This window comes from Corvus cornix, chromosome 26, assembly GCF_000738735.6.
Source record: "Corvus cornix cornix isolate S_Up_H32 chromosome 26, ASM73873v5, whole genome shotgun sequence".
Lineage (NCBI taxonomy): Eukaryota > Metazoa > Chordata > Aves > Passeriformes > Corvidae > Corvus > Corvus cornix.
The window spans coordinates 3285939-3304216 of NC_046354.1; the positions used below are offsets into that span (position 1 = coordinate 3285939).

The following is an 18278-nucleotide window of genomic DNA, read 5'->3' on the forward strand; positions in this document are numbered from 1 at the left end:
ACGCTCCCTGGCCGCTGCTCCACGGGGAGCTCTGGCTCCATGGGGTGGTGGGACAGGAATGGGGTGATGGGACTGGGATGGGGCTCCTGCAGTTCCCAGGGCACAGGGCCAGTGCAAGCCCGTGGCTGTGGGTGGTGCTGGGTCACAGCTCAGCTCCACAGCCCTGCAGGGACCCAGCCCCATGCAGACCCTGCAGCCGAGGGGGATAACGATGGGGCCAAGGACCCCCGTGCCAGCCTGAGCTCTCCTGGCAAATGCAGCCCACCATGGCTCAGGGTGGGACACGAGCACCAGCGAGGGTGGAACGTTGGGATTAGCCCTTGGGAGTGAGAGAAAAACAAAACAAAAAAAAAAAAGAAATGCACCCACCCCCCACCCTCGAACAATGGGTCCGTTAATTAAAATCCAATCTGTGGTGGAACAGGTTGTGCTGGAGTGCGGCTCGGGAAGCCCCGTGGGACCGGGGAGGTTGGCCCGATGCGGGAGGGGTGCTGCCCACAGCGCCCGGGATGTCTCCCAAGCCCCTGGGCACTTGCCAAAGGCCCTTCCCAGGCAGCCGGGGTGGGGGGCCAGGGCCAGGCTCCAGGGTCACCTCCAGCATGGGGACAGGGATGTGCTGTGCTGTCCCAGGAGGAACTGGGGATGTGCGGGATCCAGAGCTGTCCCAGACTGCCCAGAGCGGCCTGGATTAAGCAGGAAAAGGGACCTGGGGTCCCTGCACAAGCCAGGGCTGCAGCAGGCACCCAGGTGGGTGCTCAGAGGCTGCTGACAATTTGGGATCCTGCCAGCATGTCCCATCCACCCTGCAAGCCCCACAGTGACAGCTGTGCCACGTCCTGCTGCCAAACCCTTTGCCACGCACCCTTCTTATCTCTGGGTGGAGGAAGGAGGATTGGCCAAAACCTCCCCACAGCCAGGGCAGGGACTGGGGTTGGCGCTGGGGGACTGAGGAGGTGACAGAGCAGGGGGCTGGGGAGGTGACAGCCCGGGGGGCTGGTTCTGGTACCTGCATGGTGACGGTTGTGGCCAGGGCAAGCCCTCGGCTCACTTTGATGTACCCTCAGGGGAATGCAGCCTGTCCTGGGTGCCCTCGACCCTCAGCTCCCCATCAGCCTCTTCCAACACCGCCGAGGTCCCTTGGCTCCTCCTGCCATTACCTGCATGGCTGCTGGCACAGGGACCAGGTGTCCCCACGGGTCCCCACGCCCTGGGTCAGGCTGCCCTCTCCATCAGCGCAGGGAGGCAAACAGCAGTGACAGGGGACAGGCACAACCCGCCAGTGACCTGAGCAAAGCCTGGTGCTCGGTGTCCCCCAGGTGAGCAGCAGAGCTTGGTGTTCCCCATGCGGGGCCAGGGAGCCCCTATTTATAGCAGCACCTTCCCCCCCGTGCTCCCAGCCCCAGAGAACACCGGTATTGTGGGGATTTGGCACCCTCACGGCATTTGTGTTTCACTAACCGAGCAGAACCACGAAAACCAAACCTGCAGCCAAAGTGACTTCAGGGCTGACAAAAAAAACCACCCCAGCAGGAAAGCAGCTGGGACAGCGCAGGTCTGCAAAAGGGGCTCAGCTTCACAGAGACACCCCAGAGCTGGCAGCTCCTCAACAGCCACCCAGGACACTCCACAAAGGGTCCCAGCTGCTGGTTTGTCACACAGTGCCCCGAAGCTCATTGTCCCCTGCCTGGCACAGGGGCTGGTGGGACCCTGGGTGTCCCAGCTGTTACCAGGTGGGCTCAGGAGCAGCCAGCCCCAGGAGTCCTGGCTCCATCCCACCCTCCTTGCTTGAGCAGGAGGAGTTGCAAAGACACAAAAATAGCAAATCCCGTCTCATTTTGGGTGACACCATCCAGAGAAACGCCAAGAACCTCACGCTGAGGGACAACCTGTCCCTGTTTGGCCCTAATGACACCTGAAGGTGCAAGGAGCTGTGGGGTGGGACACTGACATGGGACAGCACCATGTCCACCCCAAATTGGTGCCGAAAGCAGGACCCCCCGGAGGGAGGGAAGGTGGGCTGGGTGGGCGCTGGGGGAGCCCAGAGAGCCGGGGGTCGCGGCAGCGCGGGCACCTTACCTTGAGGGCGTGCGGGCTCAGAATCCACATGGGTGCCAGCGCAGGGTGGGAAGAGCCGTCCCTGTGGCGCTCGGCGTGGTGTCTGCGGGGGACATGGCCCCAGCTGAGGTGTCCCAGAGCGGGAGGGGAGCGCGGCCGGCAGCACCGCGCCCGGCTCAGCGCCCGCTCCGCGGCGGCAGCACGGCCGGGCTGAGCCACATCGGCCCTCGGTGGGCACCAGCGCGATGGGGACAGGGATGAGAACGGGGCACCCCGAGTGGCTCCGAGGGCAGCAGAGGGACGCAGCCAGCGGCGGCTGTGCGAGGGGGATGCCGGCAGTGAGTGTCAGGGCTCAGCCAGAGCCTCCTTTGCCCATTATATCCAATTCCTTCCTTATTTACCTGAACAAACAAGCAGCGCTTACCTCAGCCGAGGTGTTTGAACAGCCCGGGCCGGGTTAACCCTTGGCAGGTGCGTCCAGGGCGGGCTCAGACCAGAACGGGCCTTGGGAGGGGAGTGGGGCAAATCCGGGCACGGTTAACCCCTTCCTAATCCCCTCACATGGGATGAGACAGGGACAGAGACAGGGACAGACACCTGGCTCCTCCTGGAGTCAGAACTGCAACACAGAGACCTGTCAGATGTGTGAGAGTCCATGGTGTGACATCACTCCCAGAGCAGGCTGGGCCATGCTGGGGCCAGGAGCATCCCTGAGGGACACCCCGGGAGCGTCCCCAGCTGGTACCCAGGAGCATTCCTGACCCAAACCCCAGAACCATCCCCTGCCCAAGTGCTGCAGCCAGGGATGGAGCCCGTGAGTGAGGGTGCACAGAGCTGCTGGGGGGGGAAGGGAGCCCCTGAGAGCACCCAAACCCTCCCACCCCAGGGACACAGCGCTGTCCCCTGCCCAGGGTCCGTGACTGCAGGATGGGGCACGGGGGCACGGCCAGAACATGCCGCTCTCCAGGCCCAGGTTGTCTCCACCGGCATGAGCAGGAAAAAGCAGTTCTGAGCAAGACAGACACCGAGCTGGTATTTATTGTCTTTTTTTTTTAGCACATGAAGCAGGCAGGGCAGTTCAGGCAGTTCTCCTGTGCACGTAGCGCTGCCAAAACCAAACTCCCCCGTGCCCTAAAAACCCACGTCAGACCAAACCCCGCCACAAACACCCACAGGTCGGCCCCACGTCACCACGTCCCCACAGGCACGTGGCCCGTCCCCAGCCCTCATACTGGTGGCAGAGCTGGCATCCCTCGCTGCCCTGACCCGGGCAGGCACAGCCGATAAGCCATCCATTGGAAATGTTTGCCGTGAGGGAATTAAAACCCCGGAGGAAAGAGACCCCGGTGCGAGCACTGGGAAAGGGCTTCGCTGCTATCGGCAGCACCAGGAGTTTCTGCCTCCCTTTGAAATGCCTCAATGTTATCTTATCGTGGGGAAAGCTCCCCCTGGATCACAGCTCCCCTGTCCCGGGGGAGTTCTTTTCCCCTGTTTGGTAAACACGGCTGGGCCTGGGACACGTGGCAGTGGGTGTGGGGGGACCCGGGGACAAGCAGCTGCGTTGGGAACCCGCCAGTCCCTGCCTGGGCCTTGGCAGGAGTTGGGCATGTTCTATTGGGATGTGGCACAGCCAGGAGGGGGGTCCAGGCCCCCAGTGCCCTCCCAGTGCTCCTGGCAGCCCCAGCGGAGCTCCCCAGCCCACTCAGAGCATCCACCGCTTTGGACAAGGCCCCACAGGTACCCAAAGCTGCTCCCGTGTCACACCTCAGGATGCCTCGAAGGCACCTGGAGCAGGAGCACCCCAGCCCCGGGGCTGCAGCCCTCCAGGCACAGATCCCTTCCCCACCACACAGAAAAACAGGTGTCTCAAAAAAAAAACCAGAGTGTGGAAACTGAAGATGCAGAGTGAAGTCACGTGTGAACTCGACACCAGCCTGGCACCAGCCATGCTGGGAAAGCACCGTGGCCATCCCGCCCTTCCTGTGGCCACTCTGCTCCTGCCCCACAGCCGGGCTGTGGCCTGGGGGACGTCTGGTGAGCAGGGTATGGTTTGTACAGGCTGTGCAAGCTGGATCTGCTGTGACACCACCTCCAGGTCACCCGTGTTTATTTGGCTTCTTTATAGCTTTTCACCAGAGCAAACACCAGACCAGAGCACCAGAAGGAGTCAGAAGCAAAGCAGAAGAGAGCACAACTGGGGACACTGGACAGTGTCAGATGTCACCAAGCAGTGGGGAGTTCCCAGTCCTGGATCCAGAGCATCCCAGGCCCGGGTCATCTTGGGCTGTCTGGAATCTGTTGCCAAACTCACACCTCGGTCTGAAAGAGCTTTCCCTATTTCTCTTATCGGTAGCATCGGGATCTTGATAATGGAAAGAGATTAGAGGGAAAAACATTTGCTTTTCTGGGCTCAGGGAGAGCTGGGCAGTGCAGTGCAGCACAGCACTGCAGAACTGGGTGAAAGGCCCCAAAATGAGACCTCTGCTTCCCTCCCAGAGGGCTCAGGGGCTGCAGCCACCCAGTGTCACCAGTTTCTATGGGCTCCAGCTGTGCTGGGCTCTGGCCACGCCAGACTCTGGCCACACCGGGCTCCGGCCGTGCCGGGCTCTCCCCGACACCTTTCGCAATCGAAGCTCGGCACAGCTCTGCTTGCACATGCAAACCAGGAAAAGGAGAGATTGCAACACCTGAGGAACAACAAAAGAGGGAAATGAAGTCTGGCTTTTTGGCGCTGTGTGCGCAGTTTTCGGTGCTTTTTCCTTGTCCTCCCTGTCAACCCATCAGCTCCGATTCCGGTGTCTTTTGCCACTGCTGAAACTTCAATGCTTGGGAACGCGGCCGGAGGGGAGAGATGGAGAAACGACTCATGAATCAGCCTGGAAGAATCTCTGCCCACCTGCCTGTAGCTAATCTCTGGCTCCATCACAAGAATAATAGATAAGCAGCCATGTCACATATAATAAAACTATTGAAGGCCCTTGATGTCACTGCACAAACCACAGAGACCGTGGAGCCCGACCTGTCCCCACACGCAGCTGTGCTTCCTGGTCCCCTGCAGTGGTGGGGCTTCCTCTGCTCCAGCTCCTGCACAGCTTTTGGGACACTGGTGGCCCCCGAGCAGAGCTGGAGTCCCTGCGAGAAGCCTCACCCTGCACCCCATGTCTGTGCCTCAGGGCGATGATGGGACAGGATGAATCCCACTCTCAGGCTGCAGGGTGGGCACTCTGAGGCTTTTTTGCAGCCCAAAGAGACTGGAAATGGTTGAAATGGTTGAAGTACCTTTAATGCTTTCCCCACATGCCTTGGAGGGGTCCTGGGAGGGGAGGAGGTCTCTCCAGCAGAGCCCAAAATTACCCGGGGGTCAGGGAGCACAAGTGCAGGAGCCCAGAGGTGTGCACGGAGGGGACAGAGCTTTTCATGGTGCAATGACCCTGTGCAGAGTTACCTGGGAGAGTGTCCAGAGCTCCCGAACTGCCGGGATCGCTCCAGAGCCCAGACCACCGGAATCCCCTCGGGCTCCTCCTTATCCCAGCCAGACCTACCCACTTCCCGTGCAGCCCCAGGGCGAGCGGGGCCGCTCCTCTTTATTCTCTTTATTACCCCCCCGGCTCCCCCATCTCCCAGCTGCTGCCATAAATGCCGTTTACGGGGCCGCGTGTGTGCTCGGGGCAAACAGCCGCGTTATTGCCGCGGCACCCGCCCGCGGCCCACCCTGATAGAGGAGCCGGGGCTCCCGGCCTGCTCCGGCACTCGGTACCCACTCCGACCTTGCTCCAGCTCCGGGTCGCTGCTCCCACACTCCATCCCCACTGGATGAGGTGGCTCCCGGTTGCTCCTCTGCTGCTGCGAGGGGACCTTGGTGTCACCTGTGTTCCAGGGCAGCCCTCGAGAGGGCAAAGGGGGTATTGGAGAAGCCGGCTCCATCCGGCAGCACAGGGGTGGGGGTCTGCTCCGCACTGGTGGCAGGGGGAGCCAGGTGCCATCCTTTTGCTGAGCACAGAGACCTTGGTGATCACCTGGCACCATTCAAAGGCTGCTTCGCACCTGTGGTGGCAGGAGGTGACAGGGTCTGGCTCTGGGGTGCCACAGTCCCGCCATGCCTGGGAGGGCAGCTGGCGAAGGACAAGCTGGGAGGGGGATGAAGACACCAGGGTGATGCCAGCAGGACCCTGAGCCCAGCCCCTGGACCACCAGCTCCCCACCATTCCCTCCCTGGTTCTCCCCGCAGGTTCGGTGACGCCCCGGGTGACACAGGGGAGCTCGTGGGACACCGAGCCAGGCAGGGAGCAGCGGATCCACCGCCGTGTTTGCTGTTCCCTTCCCAAAGCCCTGCTCTTTTCTTCCTCCGGTGGCGTTAAACTCCTGCTTTTGTCTCTTGGGATTAAAAGCCTGGAAATGGCTGCGGGTCGCCCGGCGGTGCCAGGAAGAGAGGGCTCAGGGCGGCGTGGGCACACCCCGCTCGCCGCAGGCTGAGGAAAGGTCACGGCTCCCCCTGCACCGCCACCGGAGATTTGGGGGTGCAGAGGAGGGGAAGGACCCTGGGCTGGGCTCTCCCTGCAGCTCCTGCATCAGCACACGAACCCCAAATCCCATCCAGCATGAGAGGACCCCCCAAAATAATCCACACAGGCGCCGTACTCTTGTTTTGTCGCTGTCACCTGCCCATCCCACCGGCACACGGGGCACCGGCGCCGGGGGATCAGCAGCCCCTGCCCGTGCCGGGGGCCGGGGCCGCTCGGCAGCAGCGGTTCCCAGGCACACACGGGCAGCCAGGTGAGACGGGCCGGGCCCGGTGCCAGCAGACGGGATGTTGTCTTTTCACACAGCCCCGGTGCGGGGCCGAGCGGCAGCGGAACCCTCCGCGGCTTTGGTTCCCACACTGGGTGCCATTGAGAAATGCAAATTCATTCTTCTGCTGCCGGTTCTCCCCACATGCAAAACGATCCTCGGGCATAACGGCCCCACGGAGCGACAGCCCGGAGAGCGTGGGAGCCGCTGGCCAGGGGAACACCCCGTGTGGGAGAGGGTGGAAAGGGCAGCTCTGAGGGTCAGGGCAGCACACGGTGCCCCCGGAGCAGGGGAGGCTCTTGGTGGTGATTTCCCCTTGAGTCCTGCACTGTCCATCCCAGAAGAACCTGCAGAAGGTTCTGCGCCGGGGAGCAAACCCCTAAAAGTAACCCCAAACCCACACTCTGCCTGGTCGCAGCTCAGAGAGGGCGAGGGGCTGCGCGGCGAGGGGCAGGAGGGGGTCAGCAGGGACCAGAGTCACTCCTCTCCCATCGCTCCTGACCCACTGAGCCAGGCTTGCAGGGCCAGCGGAGCAGAGAGAGGAGGGCTCCCCTGTGCACAGCGGGCAGGGACCCCACATCCCGCAGCATTCTGTGGGGCCGTGGCTCTGGGGTGCAGGAGCGGGCCGGGGTCACGGAGCTGCCCGCAGAGCGAGCCGTGACTCAGCGGTGACTCACCGGGCTCCGAAGGAAACGTGTCGCTCCCGTGAGCATCGCCCGCGTCCCGCACCTTGTCCTGGGGGCTCAGCAAGGAGCCAGGACCTGCGGGGTCATGTAGGGAAAATGGGGTGCGGAAGGGGGGGCAGGACCCCAAACGGGATCCCGTGTCCTGTCTTCCCCCACTGTGCAGTCACTGGGTTGGCCACAGAGCTTGGAGGAATTTACTTTTCCCTGGAAAACACACGCTCCCGGGGGCAGCTCCTGGGCATCCCCAGCCTTGTCAGCCTTCCTGACACCAACATCGTGGAGAGCCGCAGTTTCCGGAGCCAGATCTGGGGAGGAGGGAGCTGTGACGGACACCGGGAGCTGGGCAGGGGGGCCCCAGCACCTGTCAAAGCCCTGCTGGACACAGGCAGCATTCCTTGTGGCATCCCTGGTTTCACGGGGCAGGATATTAAAGCAGAAAGCGATTAATGCTCTGCAAGGGAGCAGAGAGACAGAGCTCCAGCCCTGGTGTGGGACGTGACCCGAAATGGCTCCATGTTCCCCTCAAAGGGCTGTCCCAGCCCCAAGCCCCGCTCCCCCCTTCCCAACTGTCCCCTTCCCAGTGCTGGCACAGGCACCAGCAGAGCAAGGACATCACTTCTCTCCTCAGCAGTGGATTTTGAGCGAAGCAAAATGTTTGTTCTGTCAACACGTGCCTAATCCCCAACCAAAAGCTGATGAAAACACCATGGGGGGGAAGGATGGGAATGAGCTGCCCTTTGAGACAAAGCCCCGGTGGTGACAGCCACAGCCCCAATGGGGGGGAACAGGGATCCTCCCTCAGTGCTCTGGTGCTGGGGTATCCTGTACCAGGCAGGGCAGGGGAAAGGCTCTCCATGGAGCAGGGACAGCCTCCAGCTGCAGCCTGGCCCTGCCACAAACCCGAGCAGGATCCCAAGATCCATGGCAGAGGTGCAGAAAATATCCTTGCTCTGCAGGGATTGCCCGGCCTCAGTGACCAGTCCTGGCTCCTTTCTCCCTCAAAATGCAACCAGCAGGTGCAGGCAGCACACAGCAGTGTCCCCACACCAGCCTAGGACTGTCTCTGTCCCCACTGACGCAGCACCTGCTGCGACACCATCAACAGGCTCACGAACGTCACAGATGGGCTCACCTGAGGATTAGCGTTTCCAGATGACCCATAAAACCTTTTTCCTTGTGGGATGAAACAACACTTTGTCCTGCGAGGCTCATTTCCAGCCTGGCTGGGGCTGGGCTAAGCAAGCAGAGCTGCCCCACTGCCCACCCCGGGGTGGTCCCAGCAGGGACCCACTCCCAGCACCCAGAGGCATCGGCTCTGCACCCTTCACCCGCAAGAAAAAAAAGAATAGGGAAAAAAGAAGGTACATTTAGCAGTTTCCATTTGTTTGCTCTTTAAATAATTGTTTCCTTATCGCTATTGATTTAGATCCCTTTAAAATTCTGACAAACCTGCTTCTCAGGCACCCTCAGCTGCTTCCTCCCAGCCTGCTCCCCCTGGGCATGGCAGAGCAGCCAGGCTCATCCTAAGGAGAGCTCCCTGCTTGGGGAGGCACCTGCAGGGTGTAGAGCCCCCACTCACCCCCCTCCTTCCCAAGATGGACAAACCAGGCTGCCCCAAAGCTGTAGTTTGGGAATTTGTCCTCTCCCCCTCCCCCCTGCCGAGCTCGGGGGGCTCAGGGGGGGACACCCACAAGGGCACAGTGGCCACAATTGCCCAACCCCCTCTGTGCAGAATCCAGCTCTGGCCATGAACAGCCCCAGTTAGGCCAGCACAGCGACTGCTGGGGTGGAGGCAGGACAGGACGGGTTCAAGCACAGCCAGGATGCCCCTGTGGCCTCGCTGGGGACAGGGACCCTCTCTGCAGCCCAGTGCAGCGGTGTCAATTCTCTGGTGCCTCTTGCTGTCACCTACCAGAGGGTTCATGGCCCTGCTGGGCTCACAGGGGTTCCAGGGGCTCATCTCAGGGTCCCTCCAATGCCACCCTGGTTCTGGGGCTTCACTGCCACAGCTGACGTCACAGCCCAGCCTGCAGCTGTCAATTAATTGAGGAAACACGGCCACAGTAAACAGCGAAGGAGGGAAAATGCAGATTAGATAAGGAATGGGAGTTCTTGCTGTGTTTCCCCCTGGATGCCAGTGCTGCACAGACCCTGCCGAGCCCAGCTGCTCCACAACAGCAGTGCAGAGACACCCAGGAGAGGCTGAAAGTCCTGCAGGATGGCTTTCCTAGAAAAGGGCCTGGAAAAAGGGCCTTATCCTAGACCTGAGGTTTGGGGGTCCCTCCGTCCCTCCCACAGAGCTGTGCACCACCCTGGTGCCAGAGCTGAGCAGCCAGACCCCCTTTTGTCCCCAACACATCACCCTTTAAACTGGGACACAACATGAGCCTCCTGGTGTGCAGACCCTTCCTCTTTCCCAACCCAGAGGGTTGTGCCCATGCTTTCCCTGCCCAGCAGCTCCTGCCGGACTCTGCAGCGTTGCCCCAGTCCCACAGTGGTGGTGACAGGCCAGGTGACGTGTGCCACCCCACTGCCCAGCTAAGCCTGGCCAGGACAGCAGCTGCTCTGGGAGTGTGGGGGGACACCGCTCTTGCTGCCCAGCCACTGTCACCAGCAGGATCCGAAGCCTGGAAAAGCCACATTCAGCACCTCCAAAGGGTTTTGTGGACGAGGAACAACCTCAGCTCCCTCTGCTGGCACCTGCCCCAGGCTGGGCCCGTCGCCAGCAAACCCTGTTCAAACACCTCGGCTGGGAGCCCCAGGGTCCGTGTCACCCCCCCAGCCCAGCCCAGCCCAGCCCCTGTTCCCGACACCGTCCCCTGGCAGCACATGGAGCTGTGATTCCCACGGTGTCCCCACTTCTGGCATGGCCGAGCCACCTCACAGGACACTGCACCACTCACTCTGAGTGCAAAGCGGTGAAAACCAAACTTTTCTCCCCCCGCTTTAAGTTTCTATGAAGGCGTCACTCCTGCAGGGAAGAGATAACCAAAACATGGGAACACGACGAGCGAGGAGGCAGCTCTGGAGCCAGCCCAGCTGCAGCTGCTCCGCAGAGCCGAGCCCGCAGCGTTCCATGGGGCAAACAGGGCTGGTCCGTGCCCACATGTGCCATCTGCCTCCTCGCTGGGCTCCGCTGCGAGCTTTTACTACTCGGCTGTTTTATCAGCAGGGTAGGAAATGTTTGAGATTAGATTTCCTTAAATAATTCCTGTGTAACTGGGAATTTTCCAACAAACACACAAGGCAGAGAGAGCAGGTTATGGAGAACTTCCAGAAAGAGCCCAAGTTGCCCCTGATCCAGCTCCTTCCCCATGGACCCCTGGTATCATCCCACCACCAGCCTAGCCTCATTTCCCCTTTGGCCCATTAACGTTCCCCTGTGCATCCCAAGGGATCTGCAGAGATGCATGAGCAGAGTGTTGCACACCACAGGCTGCTGCTGCAGGATTAGTGAATGTAGCAGGTAGAGGAGGAAAAATAAACAAAAATCACAAAAATCCTCTCTGCCACTGTTCCAGGTGCTGCTCTTGGACAGGCAGGTGCCCACTGGAGCCCTCAAGGTCATGCCTGCAGGTATGAGGACATGCAGAGGTGCTGGGGAGGTTTTGGAGCAGATCCTGCTCTTCCCTCCAGCCCGAGGAGCATGAGTACCCAACAAGGCACAGGGCACAGGCCCAAGCAGTCCTGGGTGCTGAGCACATCCTCATCCCCGTAATCCATCACAAAAAGCTGGGAACACCCTCCTTCCGACTGCCATTGCTTTGGGAACCAAAAAAACTGCATAAAACCAGAATTAATTTTGCAACTTTTAATGGACAATGATCTGGTTCCCCTAAAAAAGTAAACAAGCAGCAAAAGCAGCACCCAAGCAGCTCCCAGGTGCCTGCAGCAGCCGTTTGCCTTGGCCTCCTGCCCGCCCGCCCAGCTCCACACCCGGGATTGCAGGGTGACCCCCACCACGGCAATCCCGCCGGTTATTTGCCCGCTCAGGAGATACCATTAAAGGTGTGATGGGATTGTCCTGTGCTGGCAACCTCTGCCAGGTTGCAACCCTAAAGATAAACAGATTCTTTCGAGCAAATAAGGAGTAAATGCAAAGCTGGGCAGTGAGCAGGGCAGGCGATCCTCCCCTGCCCAAACACAGCAGCCTCGGGACACCTGTGAGCACCCTGAGCTCGAGGGGCACATTCTGCTCAGGGCACAAAACAAACACCCCCAGGCACAGGTAGCAGGATGTCTGTTCCCAGTCAGGCTTTCAGTCAAGCTTAACTGGCACATGAAAGCTCCAGGCATTTATTCAAATGATAAAAGCAAAGCCAGCACACACAGAGTGAGGTTTCTTGCGGGGATTAGTAACAAATTCCCAGGTAAGCAAAGGAACGGCCTCAGCTGAGCTGCTCCATGGTGCAGTTTATCCAAGTAATGCTTGGGCTGGGTGTCCTGAGCAGCAAGGCCTCACCTGGGAACTCAGATCCACCTGGGACAACTGTGCAGGTGCCCAGCAAAGTGAGACCTTCATGTGCCCCCATCCCAATTTGTGCCAGCTATTTCCTAAGGAATTGTGAGAAAATAAAACCAAACCAATCTTCCTCCCTTCAAACTCCCACTCCTCCCTCCCGAGCGACTCAGGAGATGGAAGGTCTGCTCTCTCAGGACTGGGCCGTTTGAAGTGTGAAGCATCACCCCATCCTGCACCAGGCTCCAAGGGAAGGGCTGGGATGCGGATCAGCCACGCAAGGAGCACCCGGGGACGCAGCCGCGACATCGCTTTGTGCTGGTGCCCCTCGTATGGAGATCGCTGAGACCATCCCACTCCTCCAGAAATGTGGAGAAGTGATCTGACCTTGTCAAAAGGGAATCTGGAGTCCCCTCTCATCCCCTGCCTCACAACCACCCCCATGGCCTCTCCCCACCCTCACACCCACCCAAGGGCTGGACAGGTGGGTTGATAACCTCAATATGCACCAAATTGGGTCTGGTTTCACAGCAATTTGGAGTAAATTAGGGCTAGAGCTGGGTTCAAGGGTGTTGTGCCTGAGTGTCTGGAAACCCTCCAGGGATGGAGCAAACCGGGTACATTTAACTACAAAGTGACAGACTCAGAAGTTTTGCAGCTTCAATAAAACTCTCAACAGCTACAGAGCTTTGGTTTTTTTCTGTGTTAATTTAATCATACAAATATTCATTTATACATTAAGGAAAAAGCTTCCTTTATTTTCACCCCCAATGTGCTATCATAGGACTTCTCCCAGACTCAGAGAGGCAACACACCATCCCGTGCTACACATGCACTGCCCCGGCGAGCACAGACAGGCTGGGAACCACCCACGCACTCACACACGGAAAAAATTAAACACAACAGAAACCCAGACGTGGGACAGCGTGCATTTCCCACCCACACCACTGCTCTCCGACTGCACAGCTCTGCCCCAGCTCCCAGACCTTGGCGGGGTTTGAATCCAACGCTCCTGAGACGTGGGCAGAAGATTCCCACTCTCTCTTCACCCTTTCCCATGGCACTGCCACTTTGCGGCCAATCCTGCTCTAGTTTGCCAAGGCTGGGAGGTGACATTGCTTGAGCTGTGTTAGTGACAGGGCCCAAGTGGCTCTTGCTTGCCACAGGGACCCACTTAGAGGCCATCAGAGATGTTCTACATTACCCTTTTCCTTATGGGAGGTGATACGAACTGCAGCGTCATGAGGTCACCTGGGCAGAGCTTTGCCAAATTAATCTCAAATCTCCCCATTAAAAGCTGGACACCTGAAGCACAAACAATCTGAGGGGGGCTGCACCACAAAGCTCCAAGGGATCAGGAGATGAAACCACCTTTGGCCTCAGTGAAAAAGTTTTTACTCAAGGAAAACCACAAGAGATAGAGCAACCCCTGTTTTAAACATCCTTCCAGTGCCACAGCAGGGGCCACAATCCCAGCCCCAAAGAGCCAGTGCTCCGTGGATCCCTCAGCTGCATCGGCAGAGCAGGATGTGAGCAGCAAGAGCTGCAGATCTCAGAATCCTGCCTTTCCTCACACCCTGGAACATGCAACCCTTGTCACCGGGACACCACGGACTGCAAACGCGTGTGCCTTCAGAGTGGGAAAGCACATGGCTACTTGGGGTGCATGCAGGTTTTGATTTTTCAAGACAAGGGAAATTCAGCCTTAGGAGGAGCACAGGGACACAAGTATGGCAGCCAGGGGACACGGGAGGAGCACACGTGCCTGGGAACAGAAAGCCAGCGTGGGGGTATCCGAGTGCAAGGGTCTCCCAGGTGCCACTGCTGATACCAGGCAAAGGTCACAGCACCAGCTCTAACTCAGACTCAGACCTTGACTTCCCCTCCCTTCCACTACACAGCTGACACAAGGAGCTAATAAAGATAAGGAATCACCTCGTCACTTGGACCGAGAGCAGTCCCCAGGGGCTCAGTGCCCTCGGAAGGGGAGCAGCGGTGCTGCAGGGGTGATGTTCATATCCTCAGAGGGGCTCGTGAGCCACCTGTGAGGAAAGACGGGAGTGAAGAAAGATTCCACCTGCCCAAGCCACAACACGGGGCTGCAGATCAACCCCCAGATCAATGCTCAGAGCAGGTAACTAATCCAAGGCAAAATGTTGTTACAGGACAAGAAAGAAACCTTCCAAGAAGCAGCACCTTCAGCAGGTTCACTCCAATCCCAACACTCCCCCAGATCCAGGGCAGAGCCAGGTGCCCACCAGATTGCAAGTGTCAGGCAGTTTAAATCCTGCAGTGCCACTTCTATGTAGGTAGTTTCTGATACCATACTTGTTTCTCCCAGCTAACAGATTTCTGAAGGGAGATTTCGGCTAATGGTGATCTGTAACAACTGAATCTCTGAAATACAAAAATCCTAATCCTTCCTCTGTTGGACACAAGGAACTCCCACTGTCCCCACGAGGTCCATCCATATGCACTCAGGTACCAGTCCTTGGTTGCTGCAACAAAGGATTCCCCCATTCAAAACCAGCCACAAAAACAGAAGCAGCCAAGAGCAGTGAGGGCAAAGCCATGCAGTGTGCAGCTCTGGCACAGGGAAAAGTCTTCACTGGGAAGACCTGGAAGAAGGTAATGGGAGCTTTGCATATTCCTGTATCTTTGGCAGATGGCTGTTCCAGCCTGGTTCGTTTGGGCAGGATGGTGCTGCCGGGCTCACTCCCCTCTGTTTGTGGGGACAGCGCTTCAGAATAAATTCACCACAGTGCCTGAGACCGAGCTGCCTCCCCTCACACTGCATTTCCCAGTCCAGAACAGGAGGAAAACATGCTGGAGGAACAGCAGAGCAGCCCAAATCTTTTGCAATCCCTCCCCTAACACAAGCCCTGAGAGCCCACTCGGAGCCCCGAGCCCAGACAACAAAAGCAGAAGAAGAGGAGGTGACAGCGAGACCCAGCTGATGGTGCCAACTCCTGCTCTGTGCTCCAGAACACATGGATCAGCCTCTAAGCTACACCTCAGCACAGGAGAAACAAATGCAAACTTATGCTCTGAAAGAGAGGAGACTCCAAATGAAAAGGACAGGATGTCTGTGAAGCTTTGCAACTACCAGCAGGTGAATTATAGCTACAGATTCCCCTTGGCACACAGCTCCAGGCACAGCTACTGCACACGAGAGTGAACAAAAAGGGATTTTAAACTGCTAACCACACAGGACAGCTCAGGAACTTGAATAAATCAGTTTCTTATTAACATGGGTGTGTATTTGTGTACTTCATGTACAAGGGGGAAGGGAGATGAGCCCTCCATGTTATCCCAGAGTCCCCCTCTCCAACTCTGATACCGAGACCTGGCCATAGCGTGGTTCCCAACGACACGCAGGACAACTAACAGCAACACCCAAACCAAAAGGAAAAGAAGAAATAAAAGATTAAAAAGTCGGTAACTAAAAGCAGCGGATGCTGTTAAAAACGCAGTGCTGGGTGCAGACCCAACCTGGCATTAAAAAAGCCTGACAGAAGCAGTCCCTGCACAAACCCCAGAGGGTGCTGAGCCAGTCCCGTTCGGCAGCAAACCAGGACATTCTGGGAAAATGCACGCTGTCCCTTAAGAAAAAGAAAATATGAACAAGAAACAAACAGAAATTAAACATTTGCTCAAACTACAACCGCTCTGTAGGCAAAATATTCTTTTTTAAAGATGGCTTTTAAATTTTCATTTTTAAACTTCTTTTTAAGCTACCTAATTACGTGTGAAGATGATTTCTAAAAACCCATAGTGTTGGTGTCTCTTCTTCCTCAGCATTTACACCACTCTGAAATCCAGCAGTCACACATGCATACTCAGGTTTTGGATTTTCCTCTGGAAACAGCTAGTCTTAAGTTACTGGGCTTTTGTTTTTTCTTCTTTTCCAGAACACGGAGGCAGAGAAGGGGGGTCCACGCTGTGTCTGTCTGCCACATGAATCCCCCTCCCTTCCCCCAAAAGTCAGCTTTTTCTTAAATTCTCCTCTTGTCGATACCCGTTTTGTGTTTTTGTGTTTTAAGACTGTCCGAAGTGATAAGGACCGTGGAAACCCTGAAAGAAAGTTGGAGACATAATCAATTTTCAACAGGCAAGAAACAAAACGCTCAATGCTCAGCTCCAAAGAGTGCCCAGCCCAGCCCAGGGCTTCCCACCAACCCCACTGTGGCTCCAAGGACACTCCTAAACCACACGTTCCAGGGCTGGTTTCCCCAGAGAGGGCAGATGCCACCACTTACCTCGGTCAGGTGTTTTTCAGGCTAAGGCTGCAAAATAATTTGTGTTTTCTACACCAGAACTCCCTATAGATGCTACAACACCTGCAGGCCCAGCCCCTGCAGCCTCCCCCGTCTGTCCTAGAGACATGGGCTGTAACTGGGTAAGAGGCTATGTCAGAAAAAAACCCAAGAAAAAAAAATCCATGTTCCCACAAGTGCCACTCATGCCTTCTTGAGGTGACAATACACATTTGCCTCCAGTGAAATCAACCAGAGCATTTACCAAAACCCCCAAAACACTTCCTACAGAATCCATTTCCCTCCTTTATATCCTGAAGTGAGTCACCTAAATGTCAGGTCTAGTCACAGGTCTCAAATTAACAGGAACTCCTTTTGTAACTTCTATTGTCTGGATCAGCTATCTGGGGTTTCATCAGGAAGCAGAAGAAAGACCAACAGGTAGCAAGAGATGTCCCAGTTCACAGGGAGATGAAGTTTGTCAGTGATGAAGGTACAACCCCCACACAAAACCCAGACACACGCTGAGGGCAGGAGGGAGATGAGGGAGAAAAACCTGTTATATCTCATGGCAGAGTTGGAAGACCATTATGCAAATGCTACTAAGCACAGTCCAGCTCTTCCCAGCACACTCTGGGTAAGGCAGCGAGAGCCCAAACAGCCAAAACCGTTCCTGCTCAGGCTGAACTGGAAGCTCTGACCTCAGTTTTCACCACTCTGCCTTTAACAGGGCAAATTTCCTAGGAAATACCCTTTCCTGCCTGTTCTACAGCTTCAGAACCCCCTCACTGCCAGAGCCAGGGCCATGAGTAGGAACATGGATTGTATAAAGAATCAACAACATCACTGGCAAACTCCAGGCTGGAGAGCTCTGCTGCACATCCGACTAGGAAGGAAGTGCCATGAACAGTCTGTGATCTTGCTACAGCTGGAGAGAAAAAGTTCATTCTTGGGATGAACAGATGGTAAATACAAGCAAATGGTAAAATGAAGCAGCTCTCTGCAGCTCTCAGAATCCAACCAAGAGGAGATCAGTAGACAATTAACCACGACACCTCCTGAACTGTGTGGGAAGTATGAAAGACTGGGAACGTGGAAATTGGTGTTTGCAGACAGAAATGCACGCAAGTGATGGAAAAACAAACACGCTTCTACCGCTGGAATATGCTGCAGTGCCAGTTTGTAAAGATTTTCAAAAGAGACCAGCCAGCAGATTCCAGCATGGCAGATCACCTCAGGAAGGAGATGCTCCCATCAAAATCCAGATACTGAGATATCCAACATTCCCAAAAATACACTCACTGAAACAGGGGGAAGGGTAGAAGCAGAAGAGAAACATTAAGATGGTGTGAGCACGTGCACAAAAAAAGGACACAGAAGAAAAGCAATGTATAAACAGGATCCCAAGCAGTCTCACCTCACAGGGATTAAGCTATTGTACTTAGCACGCTGCAGAAGGAAAACAGGATTTGCTGCCGATTACCTGTACAGACAAATTTGCCAGAATTTGCTTCATCTTCGAGCTACCTGCACACAAGGCTTTGTTCGAGGCACGGCCTGGCGAGCTCAGGAGGGGTTTAACCATCCCCTGCTCCTCTCCTGGGGGCACCCTGGGAGTCCCTTACCCTGTGTCACCTCACAGGGGATGCCAAGGGCAAAACCACCTTGCTTGCTTTAATTTGGGGGTTCCACAAGCATCCCCCCGCGGTAAAAGGAATTGCCAGTCACCCTCGGTCTGACATCAGAGCAGCTTGTTAGTGCTTTTGGATGCAAAGACCCTCTGAAGTCACTGTGAGCTGGTTTGCAGGAAAACCCTCTGGATCTCCACATCCTGGTTTCTGGAGCACCTAATTTAAAGCTACACAGTTATGCTAAGTGTGTCAGTTAAACCCAGAATTTAGCTCAGCACAAGAGATTCCTCAGCATGTACAGCTCTGCACCACCTGCCACCCTGCACTGAACACCCAACACCCTGGAATGAGCCCCCCTGGCAATGCCAGAGCAGTCCCACAATCCATGACCATGGTCAGCTCC

The 18278-nt window shown here is 56.9% G+C and overlaps 1 protein-coding gene across 1 annotated transcript in view; it reads right to left on the minus strand.

Annotated features, from left to right (window-relative positions):
* Positions 1–12676: 12676 nt before the first annotated feature.
* ILRUN (inflammation and lipid regulator with UBA-like and NBR1-like domains) overlaps positions 12677–18278 on the minus strand; it is a 28587-nt gene continuing 22985 nt past the window's right edge. Inside the window, exon 5 of the mRNA XM_039565158.1 lies at positions 12677–16062. Within this exon, the coding sequence (XP_039421092.1) occupies positions 16027–16062 (36 nt within the window). The 3' untranslated portion in view covers positions 12677–16026. The remainder of the gene's footprint in view (positions 16063–18278) is intronic.